This window comes from Carcharhinus amblyrhynchos, unplaced genomic scaffold (genome assembly GCF_965287045.1).
Source record: "Carcharhinus amblyrhynchos unplaced genomic scaffold, sCarAmb.v2.hapA chromosome_116, whole genome shotgun sequence".
NCBI classification, from domain to species: Eukaryota; Metazoa; Chordata; class Chondrichthyes; order Carcharhiniformes; family Carcharhinidae; genus Carcharhinus; species Carcharhinus amblyrhynchos.
The window spans coordinates 186,945-206,714 of NW_027649856.1; the positions used below are offsets into that span (position 1 = coordinate 186,945).

General features: G+C 47.2%; 1 protein-coding gene across 5 annotated transcripts in view; it reads right to left on the bottom strand.

The window, feature by feature from the left end:
* Positions 1-19,770, bottom strand: part of znf521 (zinc finger protein 521) — a 424,137-nt gene that overhangs the window by 49,020 nt on the left and 355,347 nt on the right. For all 5 annotated transcript variants that reach the window (XM_080183011.1, XM_080183014.1, XM_080183013.1 and 2 more), the window contains one exon: positions 16,606-16,721. In XM_080183011.1, coding sequence (XP_080039137.1) covers positions 16,606-16,721 — 116 coding nt within the window. The remainder of the gene's footprint in view (positions 1-16,605; positions 16,722-19,770) is intronic.

A 19,770-nucleotide genomic window follows, 5' to 3' on the forward strand; every position in this document is an offset into this window, starting at 1 on the left:
CTGCAGACTCTCCACACCCTCTGCACAATTTGCCTTTCTTGGTGTCATCAGCAAATTTCAACACCCTGCACTCGGTTCCCTCCTCCAGATCATCTATATAAATGGTAAATAGCTGAGGCCCCAGCACCGACCCCTGGGGCACCCCACTAGTCACCAATCGCCAATCCGAATAGCACCCATTGACCCCCACTCTCTGCCTCCTATTTGACAACCAATCCTCTATCCACGCTAACACCCTACCCCCAACTCCATGTCCCCTGACCTTCTGCAATAACCTCTTGTGAGGTACCTTGTCAAACGCCTTCTGAAAATCCAGAAAGACCACACCCACCGGCTCTCCTCTATCCACTGCCCTAGACACATCCTCATAGAACTCCAGTAAATTTGTCAGACACGACTTCCCTTTAATGAAACCGTGTTGCGTCTGCCCTATCAAGCAATTCCCTTCAAGATGCCTCGCAATTTCCTCCTTAATGACGGATTCTAACATTTTACCTACCACAGACGTTAAACTAACCGGCCTATAATTCCCCGCCTTTTGCCTGGCACCCTTCTTAAACAACGGCGTAACATTAGCCGTTTTCCAATCTTCCGGCACTTCCCCGGAATCCAGCGACGTCTGGAAAATAACCACCAAGGCATCCACTATAACCTCCGCCATTTCTTTCAGAACCCTCGGATGCATTCCATCCGGTCCTGGGGACTTGTCCACAATCAGCCCCTCCAGCCTGTCGAGCACCGCCTCTCTAGTAACAGTAATGTCATTAAGACCCTCCATTCCTACCACCTTTCCATCGCTAACACCCGGCAAATTATTCACGTCCTCCTCCGTGAAGACAGAAACAAAAAAGTTATTCAAGACCTTAGCCATATCCCCATCCCCTACCACTAGCTCCCCTTTCTCATCCTCTAAAGGACCAACATTCACCCTAGCCAGCCTCTTCCTTTTTATATATTTATAAAAACTCTTGCTATCCTTTTTTATATTAAGTGCTAGCCCAGCCTCATAGCTTCTCCTACCCTCCTTTATCAACTTCTTTGTCAATCTTTGTTGACATTTAAACCTCTCCCAATCCTCTTCTCGCCCACTGCCCTTAGCTACTCTAAATTCCTCCGCTTTTAATTTAACACTTTCCTTCACCTCCTTCGTTATCCACGGCTTATTACCTCTCTTCCTACTGTCCTTTTTAACCATCGGAATAAATTTCCGCTGAGCACCAAGAAAGATCTCCTTAAAGATCCTCCACTGCTCCTCAGCAGACCTACCTTCCAACGCACTCCCCCAGTCCACATTCGCCAATTCTTCTCTCATCCTACCATACTCCCCTCTATTCAAACAAAGGACGCGTGTCCGGGAACCCACTTTCTCCTCCTCCATCTGCACCAGAAACTCCACCATACAATGATCACTCTCTCCAAGAGGATCCTTCACCTCAAGGTCCCTAATTCTACCCGCCTCATTACATAGCACCAGATCCAAGACAGCTCGCTCCCTTGTCGGCTCCAACACACATTGTTCAAGGAAATTATCCCGGCAGCATTCCAAGAACTCCTCCTCGAGCCCACCTCGTCCAACATGGGTCGACCAATCAATATGCAGATTGAAATCTCCCATAACTACTGCCGTCCCATTCCTGCACGTGTTAACAGCCCGCCCCACCTCCAGATCATTATTCGGGGGCCTATAGACGACACCCACCAGCGTCTTCCTCCCTTTGCTGTTCCTAATCTCCACCCACAACGATTCCACGTTCTGCTCTTTGGCTCCGATATCATCCCTTGCTACCACCTTGATACTATCCTTAGACAGCACAGGGATGAGTGAGAGAGGTTAGACACGGCTTCTGTGGCTCTGAACTGTTTCACTTTCCATAACCCACATCTCCAGAGAATTGTTGAAAGCTGTAGCTCCAGGGAGGAGGCCATTCAGTCACCTTGGCTTATGCTGACCATCCAAAACCCAAATGGGGTTGCCAATGCCATGGAGGGGGGTTCCAATGGCACAGTGGTTAGCACTGCTGCCCCGCAGCACCAAACAGCCTCCTTCTGCACTGTAGGTTTATGATTCTGTGACAGGTTTTTAAATGGTCTCTTGCTATTCCTAAGTTGTTCCTTGTGGGGGATTTTAGGACTATCTCTTGTCACAAAGCTGTACGGTTAATTTGCAGCAGGTAAAATTCAACTGCTTTAAACTTAGTTGAAGTTAGGACTTGGGGTAAGATTGATACACAACGTGGTGTCTGTGTGTCGTGGCATCTCATTTTTGTGGTACGCTATCATTCAGCTGGAGTTGGATTTGCAACATTGCAAAGGTCTCGTAACTGCTAAAGTCCAAAGGTTAACGGAAACTGTAAACCCCACTTTGCTGTTGAAATCCTGCCATCGGGGGGGACACGATGCGACTGCCTGATTGACATAGCTCGAGGAGCAAGAGAATGGTAGATACAGGTAAAACCCAGGCAGACATAACCCTTCCCCGTATGCTCACAGCCCAGAGCTGAATTGGCGGGTTAAATGAGAGCTCATTTGGAGAGCCAGCACAGACAGGATGGGCTGAATGGGTCTCCTTCTGCACCGTAACAATTCTGAGATTCTGTCACAGTCCCTAATGTGTCTGATCTGATATGGTGGAACAACGCTTCTCGTGTTGCTAAATCTGTCGAAGACCGCAAGAAACTACAAAGGGTTGTGAATGAAGCCCAATCTGTCGCACAAACCAGCCTCCCATCTATTGACACTGTCTACACTTCCCGCTACCTCGAAAAAGCAGCCAGTACAATTAAGGACCCCACGCACTCTGGACATTCTCTCTTCCACTATATTCCGTCGGGAAAAAGATGCAAAAGTCTGAGGTCACGTTCCGACCGACTCAAGAACAGCTTCTTCCCTGCTGCCGTCAGACTTTTGAATGGACCTACCTCGCATTAACTTGATCTTTCTCTACACCCTAGCTATGACTGTAACACTACATTCTGCACTCTCTTGTTTCCTTCTCTATGAACGGTGTGCTTTGTCAGTATAGCGCGCAAGAAACAATACTTTTCACGGTATTCCAACACACGTGACAATAATAAATCAAATCAAAGAACAGCTTCTTCCCTGCTGCCGTCAGACTTTTGAATGGACCTACCTCGCATTAAGTTGACCTTTCTCTACACCCTAGCTATGACTGTAACACTACATTCTGCACCCTCTGCTTTCCTTCTCTATGAATGGTATGCTTTGTCTGTACAGCGGGCAAGAAACAATACTTTTCACTGTGTGTTAATACATGTGACAATAATAAATCAAATCATATCGAGATCTCCAGCGTTTCCACAGCGGGTTGCACCCGTTAGCCCAAAGGAACAGTTTCAAAAACCGAACCCACTGAAAGCGACCAGCTTCAGTCGGATTCTGCGAGAAAGCTTGGGCTCGGTGTCTGTGGGAGTGCGCACATTCTCCCCGTGCTTGCGTGGGTTTTCTCCGGGGGCTCCGGTTTCCTCCCACACCCCAAAAAGACGTACTTTTAGTACGTTTGGTGTCAATAAATTGTCCCTAAATTAGACCTTCCTCAATCTGGCGCACATATAATTCTCTAAATTTGCACCCCTGTATGGTGGAGTCCAGGGGGCGTAGGCAAAAGTCGTAGGTAGAGGAAGGATTGGAATGAGGCGCTCACGGAGTGTTAAAATGGGCGGCGCGGGCTTGTCGGGCCGAAGGGCCTGTTTCCTGTGCTGTGTTGTTCTTTGATCGAAAGGTGGGGCGGTTGTGTGGGGTGGGGGGTGGGGAGAGGGGGGAGCGGTGCGGCGCAAGGCAACATCTTCTGCTAAACTCTGTTATCCGACAGAAGGCCACGGAGTGAGTCCAGCGCCGGATTCTCTGTGCGGCGAATATTTCAGCGCCTTTCTTGAGCGCTTTTGTTTTAATTTTTAAAAGTTTTGCTGTTGGCACCCCAGAACGACGAGGGGGGGTGGGGTGGGGTGGGGGGGGGGGGGTGGGGAAATTTATCTCCGTCACATCAATCGAGAAACGAGAGGCAAAGGAAATGAAAAGAATCAAGTCTCGGAAGCGAGGGTGACCGGTTAAGGAGGTGAACGGTGACAAACACTCTCCCTCTGCTCCAGGCAGCCTCGGAGAAAAAGTTCCCCCGCTATATCCATCTTTCCGGGGGGTTTTAGCCACCCCCCCCCAACCCCCACTCCCCCCCCACGGGTGAGGGGTGAACACGGCAGCCCTCTCGGTGTCAGTCTGCATGGTACGGTAGCCTCGGGGTCCTCGCCGATGAAGGCAGGGTTCAGGGATGACTGGGGAGGGGTGGGGGGAGCGTATCTCTGACCGAGGCCCCAGTGTGAGGGTCCGTGGAGGGATGATTATGGGGCGGTCCTCCTTTTCGCTCAGAAGACAAAACAAAAAGGAAATAAAGCAGGCTGGTCCACAAATGCCTTTTCACCACACCCTCAGAATTCTTAAAGCAGTAAGTACAATAAATAAATGCTTTAAACAGTTCTACAAAGAGTAAAGTGCTTTAAACTTATTTTAAACAGGTTTTTAAACAGGTAAAGTCTTAGCTCTCTCTCTCTCAGCTCCAGCAAACAGAAATAGAGAGAGAGACAGGGAGGAAAAGAGGCCCAAGCAGCTTCTTACAAACTGGAGTTGGCTTGGCGGAGATCTCACCTGTCACCGAGCCTGTCAGGATTTTAAAATTTCAGCTCGTACAGAGAGAGAGAGAGAGAAAAAAATAATAACTGACCGCGCTGGAGTTTGGACTGCACAACCTCACCATCTCAAATGATCCTTCACACCCCAGAGGATGCTGAAACATATCTAAAGCATGTCCTTTCTGTCCTGATTTACTGTAGGCTTGAGTGCAAGAAAAATGAACATGTCCTCGCTCTGGGTTATCAAAATGCTACATAGGATTCCCTCCGAGAAATTCTACCTGTCATGGAGCTGTCAAGAGTTCAGCATTTGCAGTCAGCGAAGGCAGTCAGAGTCTTTCCACCGCCCTCCCAACCCCACCAACCCCCCACCCCAGAGACTCGCCGGAATCCAAATCCAGCAACAGAAAGAAAAGAGGTGGTTGATGGTTAGAGGTTTGTGTTGTCTGTTATTCTGTTCTTGTTACACGCCAGGAAACAGCAGAGTTACAACCTGATATAATGCCGTTGTCACCGCGCGATGGAGCGATCATAGCAATCGCCACTCGTGCCCAATGGCAGAGGGAGAGCACACCACCCTGGGGTGGCAGAGGGAGGGGACACACCCTGGGGTGGCAGAGGGAGGGCACACACTATGGGGTGGCAGAGGGAGGGCACACATCGTGGGGTGCCTGGCTTGCTCAGAGGGGTGGGGGGTTTTGTTTCGTCAGTCACAAAGTTTTTTTTGTTCATTCATGGGACATGGGCATCGTTGGCTGGGCCAGCATTTAATGCCCATTCCCAGTTGGTTAGACACATTAACCCGAACAAGCACCGGAGTGTGGTGACTAGAGGATTTTCTCAGTAACCTCATTACACTGTTAATGTAAGCCTTACTTGTGACTAATAAATAAACTTTACCTTGCCCTTGTTCAGAGGGCAGTTGAGATTTATTTGATTTGATTTATTATTGTCACATGTATTGGGATACAGTGAAAAGTATGTTTGCGCGCTATACAAAGCATACCATTCATAGAGAAGGAAAGGAGAGACTGCATAACAACATAAGAAATAGGAGCAGGAGTAGGCCATCTAGCCCTTCGAGCCTGCCCCGCCATTCAATAAGATCATGGCTGATCTGTCGCTGCTCAGTTCCACTTTCCCGCCCTCTCCCCATAACCCTTAATCCCCTCTCTTATCAAAAACCCATCAACCCGCGTCTTAAAAATATTTAGCGAGGCAGCCTCCACCAATTCAACGGGCAGAGAATTCCAGAGATTCACCACCCTTTGAGTGAAGAAGTTCCTCCTCAACTCCGTTCTAAACCGCCCCCCCTTTTATCTTGAGGCTGTGCCCCCTAGTCCTACTGTCTTTTTTGAGCGGGAAGAGTTTCTCCACCTCTATCCTATCCATCCCATTCATCATCTTATACATCTCAATGAGATCTCCCCTCATTCTTCTAAACTCTAACGAGTACAAGCCCAGTTTATTCAGCCTCTCCTCATAGCTCAACCCCCTCAACTCCGGTATCAGCCTAGTAAACCTCCTCTGCACTCCCTCCAAGGCCAAAATATCCTTGCGCAGGTGCGGCGCCCAAAACTGCACACAGTACTCCAGCTGTGGCCTCACCAATGCCCTATACAGCTGCAGCAAGACCTCCCTACTTTTATATTCAATCCCCCTCGCTATGAAGGCCAGCATCCCATTCGCCTTCCTGACCACCTGCTGCACCTGCAAGCTGGGTTTTTGCGACTCATGCACAAGGACCCCGAGGTCCCTCTGCACCGTCGCCTGCTGCAGTTTTTCGCCCCGTAAGTAAGTCCTTCCTACCATTCTTCCTACCAAAGTGGACCACCTCACACTTGCCAACATTAAATTCCATTTGCCATTTCCTGGCCCATTCGCCCAGCCTATCTAGATCCTTCTGCAGACTCTCCATACCCTCCACACAATTTGCCGTTCCCCCAATCTTGGTGTCATCAGCAAATTTCGACACCCTACACTCGGTTCCCTCCTCCAGATCATCTATATAAATGGTAAAAAGCTGAGGCCCCAGCACCGACCCCTGGGGCACTCCACTAGTCACCATCCGCCAATCCGAATAGCACCCGTTGACCCCCACTCTCTGCCTCCTATTTGACAACCAATCCTCTATCCACACTAACACCCTACCCCCAACTCCATGTCCCTTGACCTTCTACAATAACCTCTTGTGAGGTACCTTGTCAAACGCCTTCTGAAAATCTAGAAAGACCACATCCACCGGCTCTCCTCTATCCACCGCCCTAGACACATCCTCATAGAACTCCAGTAAATTTGTCAGACACGACTTCCCTTTAATGAAACCGTGCTGCGTCTGCCCTATCAAGCAATTCCCTTCAAGATGCCTCGCAATTTCCTCCTTAATGACAGATTCTAACATTTTACCTACCACAGACGTTAAACTGACCGGCCTATAATTCCCCGCCTTTTGCCTGGCACCCTTCTTAAACAACGGCGTAACATTAGCCGTTTTCCAATCATCCGGCACTTCCCCGGAATCCAGCGACGTCTGGAAAATAACCACCAAGGCATCCACTATCACCTCTGCCATTTCTTTCAGAACCCTCGGATGCATTCCATCCGGTCCTGGGGACTTGTCCACAATCAGCCCCTCTAGTCTGTCGAGCACCGCCTCTCTAGTAACAGTAATGTCATTAAGACCCTCCAGTCCTACCACCTTTCCATCGCTAACACCCGGCAAATTATTCACGTCCTCCTCCGTGAAGACAGAAACAAAAAAGTTATTCAAGACCTTAGCCATATCCCCATCCCCTACCACTAGCTCCCCTTTCTCATCCTCTAAAGGACCAACATTCACCCTAGCCAGCCTCTTCCTTTTTATATATTTATAAAAACTCTTGCTATCCTTTTTTATATTAAGCGCTAGCCCAGCTTCATAGTTTCAGAATGTAGTGTTACAGTCATAGCTAGGGTGTAGAGAAAGATCAACTTATTGTGAGGTAGATCCATTCAAAAGTCTGACGGCAGCAGGGAAGAAGCTTTTCTTAAGAACATAAGAAATAGGAGCAGGAGTAGGCCATCTAGCCCTTCGAGCCTGCCCCGCCATTCAATAAGATCATGGCTGATCTGAAGTGGATCAGTTCCACTTTCCCGCTTTCTCCCCATAACCCTTAATTCCCTTGTCTATCAGAAACCTATCTAACCGCGTCTTAAATATATTTAGCGAGGCAGCCTCCTCCACTTCAACGGGCAGAGAATTCCAGAGATTCACCACCCTTTGAGTGAAGAAGTTCCTCCTCAACTCTGTTCTAAACTGCCCCCCCTTTATCTTGAGGCTGTGCCCTCTAGTCCTGCTATCCTTCCTAAGCAGGAAGAATCTCTCTACCTCTACCCTATCCATCCCCTTCATTATCTTGTACGTCTCTATAAGATCCCCCCTCATCCTTCTAAACTCTAATGAGTACAGACCCAGTCTATTTAGTCTCTCTTCATAGTCCAACCCCCTTATCTCCGGTATCAGCCTAGTGAACCTCCTCTGCACTCCCTCCAAGGCCAATAAATCCTTGCGCAAGTGCGGTGACCAAAACTGCACACAGTACTCCAGCTGCGGCCTCACCAGTGCCCTGTACAGTTGCAGCAAGACCTCCTTACTTTTATATTCTATCCCCCTCGCTATAAAGGCCAGCATCCCATTCACCTTCCTGACCACCTGCTGCACCTGCAGACTGGGTTTTTGCGACTCGTGCACAAGGACCCCCAGGTCCCTCTGCACTGTAGCATGCTGCAGATTTTCGCCTTTTAAATAATAATCCCTCCTACTATTATTTCTACCAAAGTGGATAACCTCACACTTGCTAACATTGTACTCCATCTGCCAGGTCCTCGCCCACTCGCTCAGCCTATCCAGATCCCTCTGCAGACTTTCCACACCCTCCACTCATCTTCGTGTCATCAGCAAATTTTGTCACCCTACACTCAGCCCCCTCCTCCAGATCATCTACATAAATGGTAAACAGTTGAGGGCCCAGCACCGATCCCTACGGCACTCCACTCGTCACCAACCGCCAACCAGAATAGCACCCATTCTTCACCTCAGTTCTAAAGGGATGTTGTTGTGTGCTGCTTTCTTCACTGTTCCCCGGGCTTGGCTGGAGGGTGAGATACCCCTCATGCCTCGAAGTTCACTTTACCCCTCACCCGCCTCCGACAGGCCCTTCCCCTCCTGAGTCTTCCCTTGACGATGGTGCCCGAGGCCCAGGACCTCTCCCCCCTTGACTTTTCCTTGCCCTTTCCCACCCCAGTTTAAGATACAGCCGGAAAAGGCCGGTGTGTTTTTATTAATTGGTTTTCCATAAACATAAAACAAAAGCTATTTTCTACTCCCATGTGCAGTTGTCTTAGCTTAAATCAAGCCATTTTATAGATACGGTTCCTGTCTGACATTTTCATATTGTTTTTAAATGAGTTGAAATGAGAATTTATAAGTATTAAATCTTCAAATCATTAATGAGAAACGGTGATACTGTAAACATCTCTAGGTTGGAACATAACTCATTCCTAAAGCTTGTAATATTGTATTTTGAATTAACAACAGGAGAAAGCACAATAATCTTTAAGAGAAATGTTTCTGATGGTTCACAGAATCATAGAATTCCCTACAGTGCAGAAGGAGGCCATTCAGCCCATTGAGTCTGCACCGAACACAATCCCACCTAGGCCCTATCTCCACAACCCCATGCGTTTACCCTAGCTAGTCCCTCTAAAAGTAAATGATTGGTGGTGACTTAACCTGAGGATCAGCACACCTCCGGTGAGGGATAAGGTTGAGAAGGCGGGTCAGCCAGGACGGGAATTGAACCTACATGTTGGCATCACTCTGCATCACAACCCAGTTGTCCAACCGACTGAGCTAAACTAACCCCAGTGTTCTAGTGTTATTATAAGGCAATGCGCACAAGCTTATATTACGTCACTTTGCCAAGATTGACTCAATATACTGGAAGGTTTTATCAGAGGAATATAGATTAATGTATGAATTCTTGTGGCTGTGAATGGAAGCAGCCTGACATGGGAGTACATGGGATTGAGGGTTATAGATAGGCCTGGTAGGTAGGTATATGATCGGCACAACCTGTGGGCCAAAGGGCCTGCTTGTGCTGTAGCGTTCTATGTTCTATGACATGTCATGACCGTACTGGGAAGACGATGGCCGAGTGGTATTATCGCCAGACTATTAATCCAGAAACTCAGCTAATCTTCTGGGGGACCTGGGTTCGAATCCCACCACTACAGATAGTGGAATTGAACTCAATAAAAAATATCTGGAATTAAGAATCTACTGATGGTCATGAAACCATTGTCGGAAAAACCCATCTGGTTCACTCATGCCCTTTAGGGAAGGAAATCTGCCATCCTTACCCAGTCTGGCCTACATGTGACTCCAGAGCCACAGCAATGTGGTTGACTCTCAACTGCCCTCCAAGGGATGGGCAATAAATGCTGGCCCAGCCAGAGACACCCACGTCCCACAAACGAACAAAAAAGCATTTAGCAGTCACAGAATCCAGAAGTGACTTCATTTTCCATCACTATCAGCGAGCAGGTTCTAGCTGTGGAGGGAGTTCTGACGCTGACTTTGCACGAAACAGGATTCACCGACAGAAGGGACCGGACACGGGGATAAAATTGGATTTTTGGTAGATATAAGGCCCTTTAAATTTCCAAAATGGATCTTGCATGGTGGTGGACAATTAAATAACTCACTAGAAGAGTCCAAAGATTGCAGGTTAGGTTGATTGGCCATGCTAAGAAATTGCCCCTTAGTGTCCAGGGATGTGTAGGTTAGAGGGATTAGTGGGTATAATATGTAGGGATATGGGTGTAGGGGCTGGGTGGGATTGTAATCGGTGCAGACTCGATGGGCCGAAGGGTCTCTTTCTGCACTGTAGGGTTCTATGATTCTATGAGGCTCCACAAGCATCCCTATACCCAATGATGGAGGAGCCCAGCACATCGTAGATAAGGCTGAAGCTTTCGCAGCAATCCTCAGTCAGAAGTGCCGAGTGGGTGATCCATCTTGGCCTCCTCCAGTGGTCCCCAGCATCTCAGATGCGAGTCTCCAGGCAATTCAATTTACTCCACGTAATATCAAGAAATGGTTGTAGGCACTGCATACTGCAAAGGCAATAGGCCCTGATAATATTCTGGCAATCGTACTGAAGACCTGTTTAAGTTTATTTATTAGTGTCACAAGTAAGGCTTACATCAATAGAGCAACAAAGTTACAGTGAAATTTGCCCAGTCGCCACACTCCTGTGCCTGTTCAGGTACACTGAAGGAGAATTTACTGTGGCCAATCCATCTAACCAGCACTTCTTTTGGACTATGGGAGGAAACATAGAACATTACAGCGCAGTACAGGCCCTTCGGCCCTCGATGTTGCGCCGACCAGTGGAACCAATCTAATGACCCTCTAAGCTAAACTATTCCAATGTTATCCATACGCCTGTCCACTGACCATTTGAACGCCCTTAAAGTTGGCGAGTCAAACCGGAGCACCAGGAGGAAACCCATGCAGACACGGGGAGAATTTGCAAACTCCGCACAGACAGTGACCCGAGCCGGGGTGACCCAAGCTCTGATGTTAAGAGAATTCAAGCAAATTGGTGACGTCAAAATCAAGACACTGGTCTTGTCTTTACGGAGAGAATTGATAAACTCTGTCTAGACTCACTCCTCTCCTTTCCACACCCAACATCCTGGCTGTCCCCACTTTAGATCGAAACACTTTGTTAAACAATCCTGTTCACCTGTCTATCTTAACAATTCAAACGATATAATTAACATTCTGTTATCACCCTCGCCAAGCTTTTCCAGTAAGGCTACAACATTGGCATCGACTCAGCAGTGTGGAAAACTGCCCAGGTATGTCCTGTCCACGAAAAGCAGGACAAATCCAACCTGGCTGATTGCCACCCCAGTACTCTCGATCATTAGCAGAGTTATGGAGCATAGGGTAGCATGGACAAGTTGGGCTGAAGGGCCTGTTTCCTTGCTGTAAGCCTCTCTGACTCTAAGACACATAGGAGCTCCAAGTTGGCTATTTGGCCGTTCAAGCCTACTCCACAATTCTAATTTTTCTTTAAGTTTATCAGTGTCGCAAGTAGGCTTCCATTTACACTGCCTATTCCTTTTGTTTATAAAGAGAGTGTTTGAATGCATATTGCTTCTAACAAGTGTAACTGAGCCACGTTACAAGCTTGTCTGATATAGAACATAGAACCTTACAGTGCAGAAAGAGGCCCTTCAGCCCATCGAGTCTGCACCAAACACAATCCCAATCCCCATATCCCTACATATTATACCCACTAATCCCTCTAACCTCCACTACCCTGGACACTAAGGGGCAATTTCTTAGCACGGCCAATCAACCTAACCCGCACATCTTTGGACTGTGGGAGGAAACCGGAGTACCCGGAGGAAACCCACGCAGACACGGAGAACGTGCAAACTCCACACAGACAGTGACCCAAGCCAGGAATCAAACCTAGGACCCTGGAGCTGTGAAGCAGCAGTGCTAACCACTGTGCTACCGGGCCGCCCAAAATCCTAAATATCTTAAACTGGTTGTTCGGATAGATATTAACACACTCAGGATTGATCAGAAAGTGCTGCCCAATCGCAGAATTACATCCAACAATAGGCGTATTGCTCTGGGTTTTGTAAGCGTGAGCTGGGTTGCGGACGCTCTGTACTCTGCCGATTGAGTGGGGTCACGCATGACTCAGGTGGTGAGACTGTGACCCACAGAGTTTGGGCTGGCACTAGTTTCATTTGCACTCCACAATTGCCTCAGTAAAGATTAAATGCTGAGAACGGAATTGCGGTTTCCCGAGGTGTTGAGATGTGTGTGTGAGGGATGGAGTATTTGTTTTCGAATATATTTGCAATTGTCTCTTTACGAGATGTTTGTGTTCTCAGATATTTCTGACACTTGAAATGCACATAAATTTCTGATTTCAAGTAAAAGGTTTCATCAGAATAGTTTTGTATTTTCTGTGTGATGGCCGGGTTGTAAAGAACATCAATATCATTCTCTGCAGATTTGCTGCCCCCATGGTATGAATTTACCCTCGGCTCAAAGCTCCAATCTCCAGGATAAAAAATGCAACTCGAGTCTCAACATGCATTTCCAACAGTGCTCTGTCTTTCCATTTCATCCACAGTTTCAGACAGAATTGCAAAACTGGTTAGGATTCATAGATTTAAAAAAAAAACAGATAAGAGAAAGCAAACACTCCTCTTGCATTGTGCCGGGTTCCTTACAAACTATGGCTGTAAATTGGGAGAGGGGAGTGTGCAGAAGGACCTGGGTGTCCTTGTGCACCAGTCACTGAAGGTAAGCATGCAGGTGCAGCAGGCGGTAAAGAAGGCAAATGGTGTGTTGGCCTTCATTGTGAGAGGTTTCGAGTACAGGGACAGGGATGTGTTGCAATTATACAGGGGCCTTGGTGAGGCCACACCTAGAGTATTGTGTGCAGTTTTGGTCTCCTTTTCTGAGGAAGGATGTTCTTGCTCTCGAGGGAGTGCGGCGATGGTTTACCAGGCTGATTCCGGGGATGGCGGGACTGATGTATGAGGAGAGGTTGACTAGGTTAGGATTGTTTTCACTGGAGTTCAGACGAATGAGGGGGGATCTCATAAAGACTTGTAAAATTCTAACAGGACCAGACAGGGTAGGTGCAGGGAGGATGTTCCCGATGGTGGGGGAGAGTCCAGAACCAGGGGGTCACAGTCTGAGGATTCGGAGTAGACCATTTAGAACGGAGATGAGGAGACATTTCTTCACCCGGTGAGCCTGCGGAATTCATTCCCACAGGAAGTAGTTGATGCCAAAACATTGAATGTATTCAAGAGACGGCTGGATATCGCACTTGGGGCCAATGGGATCAAAGGTTATGGAGAGAAAGCAGGATTAGGCTATTGAGTTGGACGGTCAGCCATAATCACGATGAATGGCAGAGTAAGCTCAAAGGGCCAAGTGGCCTTGCCCTGCTCTTATCTTCTACGTTTCTATATCCTCAGCTGTGTGTCCAAAACTCCCCATGTTTTTAACCTCTCCCCTCCCTACCTCTCTCCTCCACCTGCCATGTTGCCATCATGATATGAAGGCATAAGTTGCTCACTCATAAGGGATTGGATAAATACATTGCCAGTTCATTGATTGGGACTAGGCACACGGAAACATTGATGCAGAGCTCTGTGTGCTGTGTTCTGCTCGCAGGACACAGTGAAACTGAGACTGAATCACACGACCCACTTCCTTTCTAGGGCTGTCACGCAGCAATCCCTCAAAGGTACGTTACAACATCCCCCTTTCTTTATAAAGATACTTTTCCCCCTTCCAAAGAGGCATAACTATTTACAATACATGTTCATGCTTTAGTTACCACTGCGATAAGTACGTTGGAATGGCGAATCTGGATGACCTGCTGGATGAGGCTGATTCGTGGCAATAAATTGTCCCTAAATTGGATCTCCCTTAATCTGGTGCACATATAATTCCCTAAATTTGCACCCCTTTATTGTGGAGTCCACTAGATGTAGACAAAAGTCGTAGGTAGAAGAAAAACTAGAATAAGGCACTCACTGAGTGTTAAAACGAGCGGCACGGGCTTGTGGAGCCGAAGGGCCTGTTTCCTGTGCTGTGTTGTTCTTTGTTCTTTGTACACCCAGAACCTTGTAATGGCAACCTCATCTAGAAGTTTCTTCAATTGCTCACAATCACTTCATAGAGTCACAGAGGTTTACAGCATAGAAACAGGCCCTTTGGCCCAACCTATCCATGCTGCCCAGTTTTTGGTACTAAGCTAGTCCCACTTGCCCACATTTGGCCCATATCCCTCCTATACCCATCTTACCCATGTAACTGTCTAAACGCTTTTTAAAAGACAAAATTGTACCCGCCTCTACTACTATCTCTGGCAGCTCTGTGTGAAAAAATTGCCCCTCTAGACACTTATGTTTCTCCCCCCTCTCACCTTAAAACCTATGCCCTCTAGTTTTAGACTCCCCTACCTTTGGGAAAATATGTTGACTATCTCCTTAACAATGCCCTTCATAAATTATAGACCTCTATAAGATCACCCCTAAGCATCCTAGGGAACAAAGGTCCAGTCTATCCAGCCTCTCCTTATAACGCAAACCATCACCTGTGGGATTGTCATTCTTGAGGAGGTAAAGAGGGGGATTGCGGGGTTGTGAGGGTCAGCATTCCTCATGCTCCACACCATCTTTCAGCTTGCTCCCGTCCTGCTCTCAAATTTCCCTGAGCTCAGCACAGGCTGGCCGGTGGGAGGCGGCAGCAGTTCCTGTGGAATGGCAAACAATTTACCCAGCATGCACTGTGTCAGAGAAAGCCCTCTATATCTGGGAATGAGCACTAGCATGGTTCTAAGAATGGGACAATATACATAGTCAGGAAAGAACCTCCCATTCATTTTCTTATTACAGTACATACACTGACCCCCTACAGAAATAAGAAAACCTGCAAAACGTGACAAGCTGAAGCCAATTCCTAAGGTTTCACCATAATTAATACAATCCTGCACAATAATTGACTTTTGGTATAAAGCACCAACAGGAGAAAGTTAGTGGTGTCATATAAATACTTTGGCTTTAAGAACAGCTGAGGTGTGTAACTCACCTCCCGACTCCCTGTCCACCATCTACAACGGACAAGTCAGGAGTGTGATGGAATACTCCCCACTTGCCTGGATGGGTGCAGCTCCAACAACACTCAAGAAGCTCAACACCATCCAAAAATCCACTCCCTCTATCATAGAGGCACAGTAGCAGCAGTGCGTACCATCTACAAGATGCACTGCAGCAATTCACCACATATCCTTCATCCTGAGGCAGCACCTTCCAAACCCACAACCTCCACCATCTAGGAGGACAAGGGCAGCAGATACCTGGGAGCACCACCACCCGGAGGTTCCCCTCAGAGTCACTCACCATCCCGACTTGGAAGTATATCAGCCGTCCCTTCACTGTGGCTGGGTCAAAATCCTGGAACTCCCTCCCCTAACAGCACTGGGGGTGTACCTACACCACAGGGACTGTAGCGGGTCCAGAAGGCGCCAAGGGCAATTAGGGGTGGCCAATAAATGCTGGCCAGTCTGCGACACGGTAAGAAGTCTGACAACACCAGGTTTAAGTCCAACCGATTTAAACCTGGTGTTGTCAGACTTCTTACTGTGTCTAACCCAGTCCAACACCGGCATCTCCACATCAGTCTGCAACATCCAGTGAACAAATAAAAATTAACTCTAATTAAATGAACCCCTTCTGAATGAGGCCATGCACCACAACCTCATCGAGGATGAAGCAGAGACACAAAGGTTTGGAATTGGAGTCTTGGGTTCAGTGCCGCTGTGCAGTTAACAGTAAAACCAGTCACTGAATTCGAGACTCCAGTTCTGCACGTTTGTGTTTATATTTAGACTCTGAGTTTCCTGGAATATACAAGGTTCATGAATGATTTCATTAAAGTTCTTAGGATTTGGAAAAGAATTGACTGAACGGACACATTGCTTTTTGTGGAGTCCAGAACAAGAATCAGAACCGGGATATTCAGGACAGAAGTTAGGACACGATTCTTCCCAAAAAGGATGTAGATTTCTGGAACTCTCTCCCACAAAAAGAAATGGGTTGTTGTCTCACCAATAATTCTAAATCCGCAATCAATAGATTCTTCAACTCAAAGTTTATGGAGTCAAGGCAGAAATTGGACATTAACCAACAATGATTCCACTGAATGACAGAATGTGTTTGAGGGGCTGAATGGCCTCCAGCTCTTCCCATAATCAGTCTGCAATCCTCAACATATCCACACCTTTTTAAAACAGAATGAATTCTGGTGTAGGAAATAGTCATAAATGACACATGTTGTCATCAAAACGGTAAAACCATTCTCAAATACCTGCAATTCTGTTTGGAAGAAAAACTTCTGCGGGCATTGTGAGCAGTCATAGATCTTGTCCTCTTGCCCGTGGGCAGAAAAAATATGATGCTGCAACTTGCTCGCTTGGACAAACACTGGAAAAGGAAGAAAGACAAAAGATTTAATGGGCTGTCCGAGAGAGCGAGCATTCGTATGTACACACAGCTATTATACACACTCACACACTCACATACTCATATACACACTCACTCACACACACTCATATACATACACACACACACTCATATACACACTCACTCACACACATACTCATATACACACTCACTCACACACATACTCATACACACTCACTCACGCACTCATATACACACTCACTCATACACTCACCCACACACTCATATACTCACTCACACACTCATATACACACTCACTCACACACTCATATACACACTCACTCACACACACACTCATATACACACTCACTCACTCACACACTCATATACACACTCACTCACTCATATACACACTCACTCACACACATACTCATATACACACTCACTCACACACACACTCATATACACACTCACTCACACACTCATACACACTCACTCACATACTCATATACACACTCACTCACACACACTCATACACACACACACACTCATATACACACACACACTCATATACACACTCACTCACACACTCATATACACACTCACACACACACTCATATACACACTCACTCACACACATACTCATATACACACTCACACACACACACTCATATACACACTCACTCACACACTCATATACACACTCACACACACTCATATACACACTCACGCACACACTCATATACACACTCACTCACACACATACTCGTATACACACTCACTCACACACACACTCACTCACATACTCATATACATACTCACTCACACACACACTCATATACACACTCACTCACACACTCATATACACACACACACACACTCATATACACACTCATATACACACTCACTCACACACATACTCGTATACACACACTCACACACACACTCACTCACATACTCATATACATACTCACTCACACACACACTCATATACACACTCACTCACACACTCATATACACACTCACACACACTCATATACACACTCACACACACTCATATACACACTCACACACACACTCATATACACACTCACTCACACACTCATATACACACTCACACACACACTCATATACACACTCACTCACACACTCATATACACACTCACACACACTCATATACACACTCACACACACACTCATATACACACTCACTCACACACTCATATACACACTCACTCACACACACTCATATACACACTCACTCACACATTCATATACACACACACACACACACTCACTCACACACATTCACACACACACACTCACTCATATAGATACACACACTTACACACTCACACACACATTCACTCACACACACACACAAACACACAGACACACAAACACACACACACAGTCACTCATACACACACTCATATAGATACACACACACACATATACACACACACACTCATGTATACACTCACACATACATGCACACAAACACACACACACTCACATACACACACTTCCTCAAACTCTCAAACATACACACTTTCAGACTGTCACAGACATGCTCACACTCTCTCTCTCTCTCTCATACTCTCCCACACTTGACCGGAATTTTACTGCCTCGCCTGCTGCGGAATCGGAGCGGGTGAGGGGTGGATATCGGAAATATTGTTGACCTCAGGTGGGAATTTCCAGTCTCACTTGAGTGAGGCTGTAAAATCCTGCCCAGTCTCTCTCACACTCTCTCTCACACTCTCACACACTCTCACGCAATGTGTGTGATATTAAATATACAGAATATTAAATATCCTCCGAGTGCTCGGGTTTCTTCCCACACTCCAAACGTGTGCAGGTCAGGTACATTAGCCATGCTAAGTTGCCCCTTTCCCAGGGTGCCTAAGTTAGAGGGATTAGCGGGGTAAATACGTGTAGTTATGGGGATCATAGAACCCTACAGTGCAGAAGGAGACCATTCGGCCCATCGAGTCTGCACAATCCCACCCAGGCCCTATCCCCATAACCCCATGTAATTACACCACCAATCTCCCTGACACTAGGGCCTGGGTAGGATTGCTGTCAGTGCAGACTCGATGGGCCGAATGGTCTCCTTCTGCACTGTTGGGATTCTATGATTCTCATTGTTGGTGGCTGCGTAATACAGACAAAACTTCCTCATTCCCCCCTCTGCTTGTTTTGCCAATTATCTTCAAGCTGTATCGTCCAGTTACTGATCTTCAAGCTAACTGAGATATTCGCTCCTGATTTATTCTCATCAAAGCTTCTATCGCAATTCTCTCCACTTGGGCTCTCTGTCTCAGCCTTGTGCCTTCAGCCAGTGTGGAGGTGGGGCCTAGGCCGGGGAGGTCTTTTCTGGAGCCTTCACTTGTCTGGCCACGGGCAACGCCAAGGGGACGGGGGACGGGGTGGTGGCGGGGGGGGTGGTGTAGTGATGATCAGGCCTCTTCAGGCCAGCTAACACCACTGTAATGAGCACCTTCGGCGGGGCTGTGGACTGAACGTGAGGCTTCAGTGGGCCCCGGCTGGGGGTTGGGAGAGGCCGCAGCGAGGCCTGAGGCAGGAGGCCCGCAGGGTGACCTTTGAACCAGCCTGTCTGGTCCACCTTTGACAGCGAGTTCTCGGGAAAGCCGCAGCAGTAACATTTTCAACTTTAATGAATACAAACAAGGCCTAAAAAAAAAACCGAGGGGAGGTTTTCCAGAGAGACGTGCCATTAATAATTGAACGGTGTATGCCACAGGCAGTGTTTGGGTTGGGAAAAGAGATTTTCTGAAGGATGTCTGAGGCACTATGACCTAGAAGGTCTGTAGATGCACCATCCTTACAGATAGACAGGCAAGGAATAGTGCAGAGTCTGTATCAAACACCACACCAAACATCATTAATTTAAAAGAAACACAACCCTTTATCAAGCTCTGGGACAAACTGATATTAGGGGGGCCTTTAAAAACCAGTAAATATCAATATTAACCTGACACGGGCTTTTCACTGTTGATAGTGGGTGAGGGTTGACACCTCTCCAGTAATTTATCTGGTTTCTGTT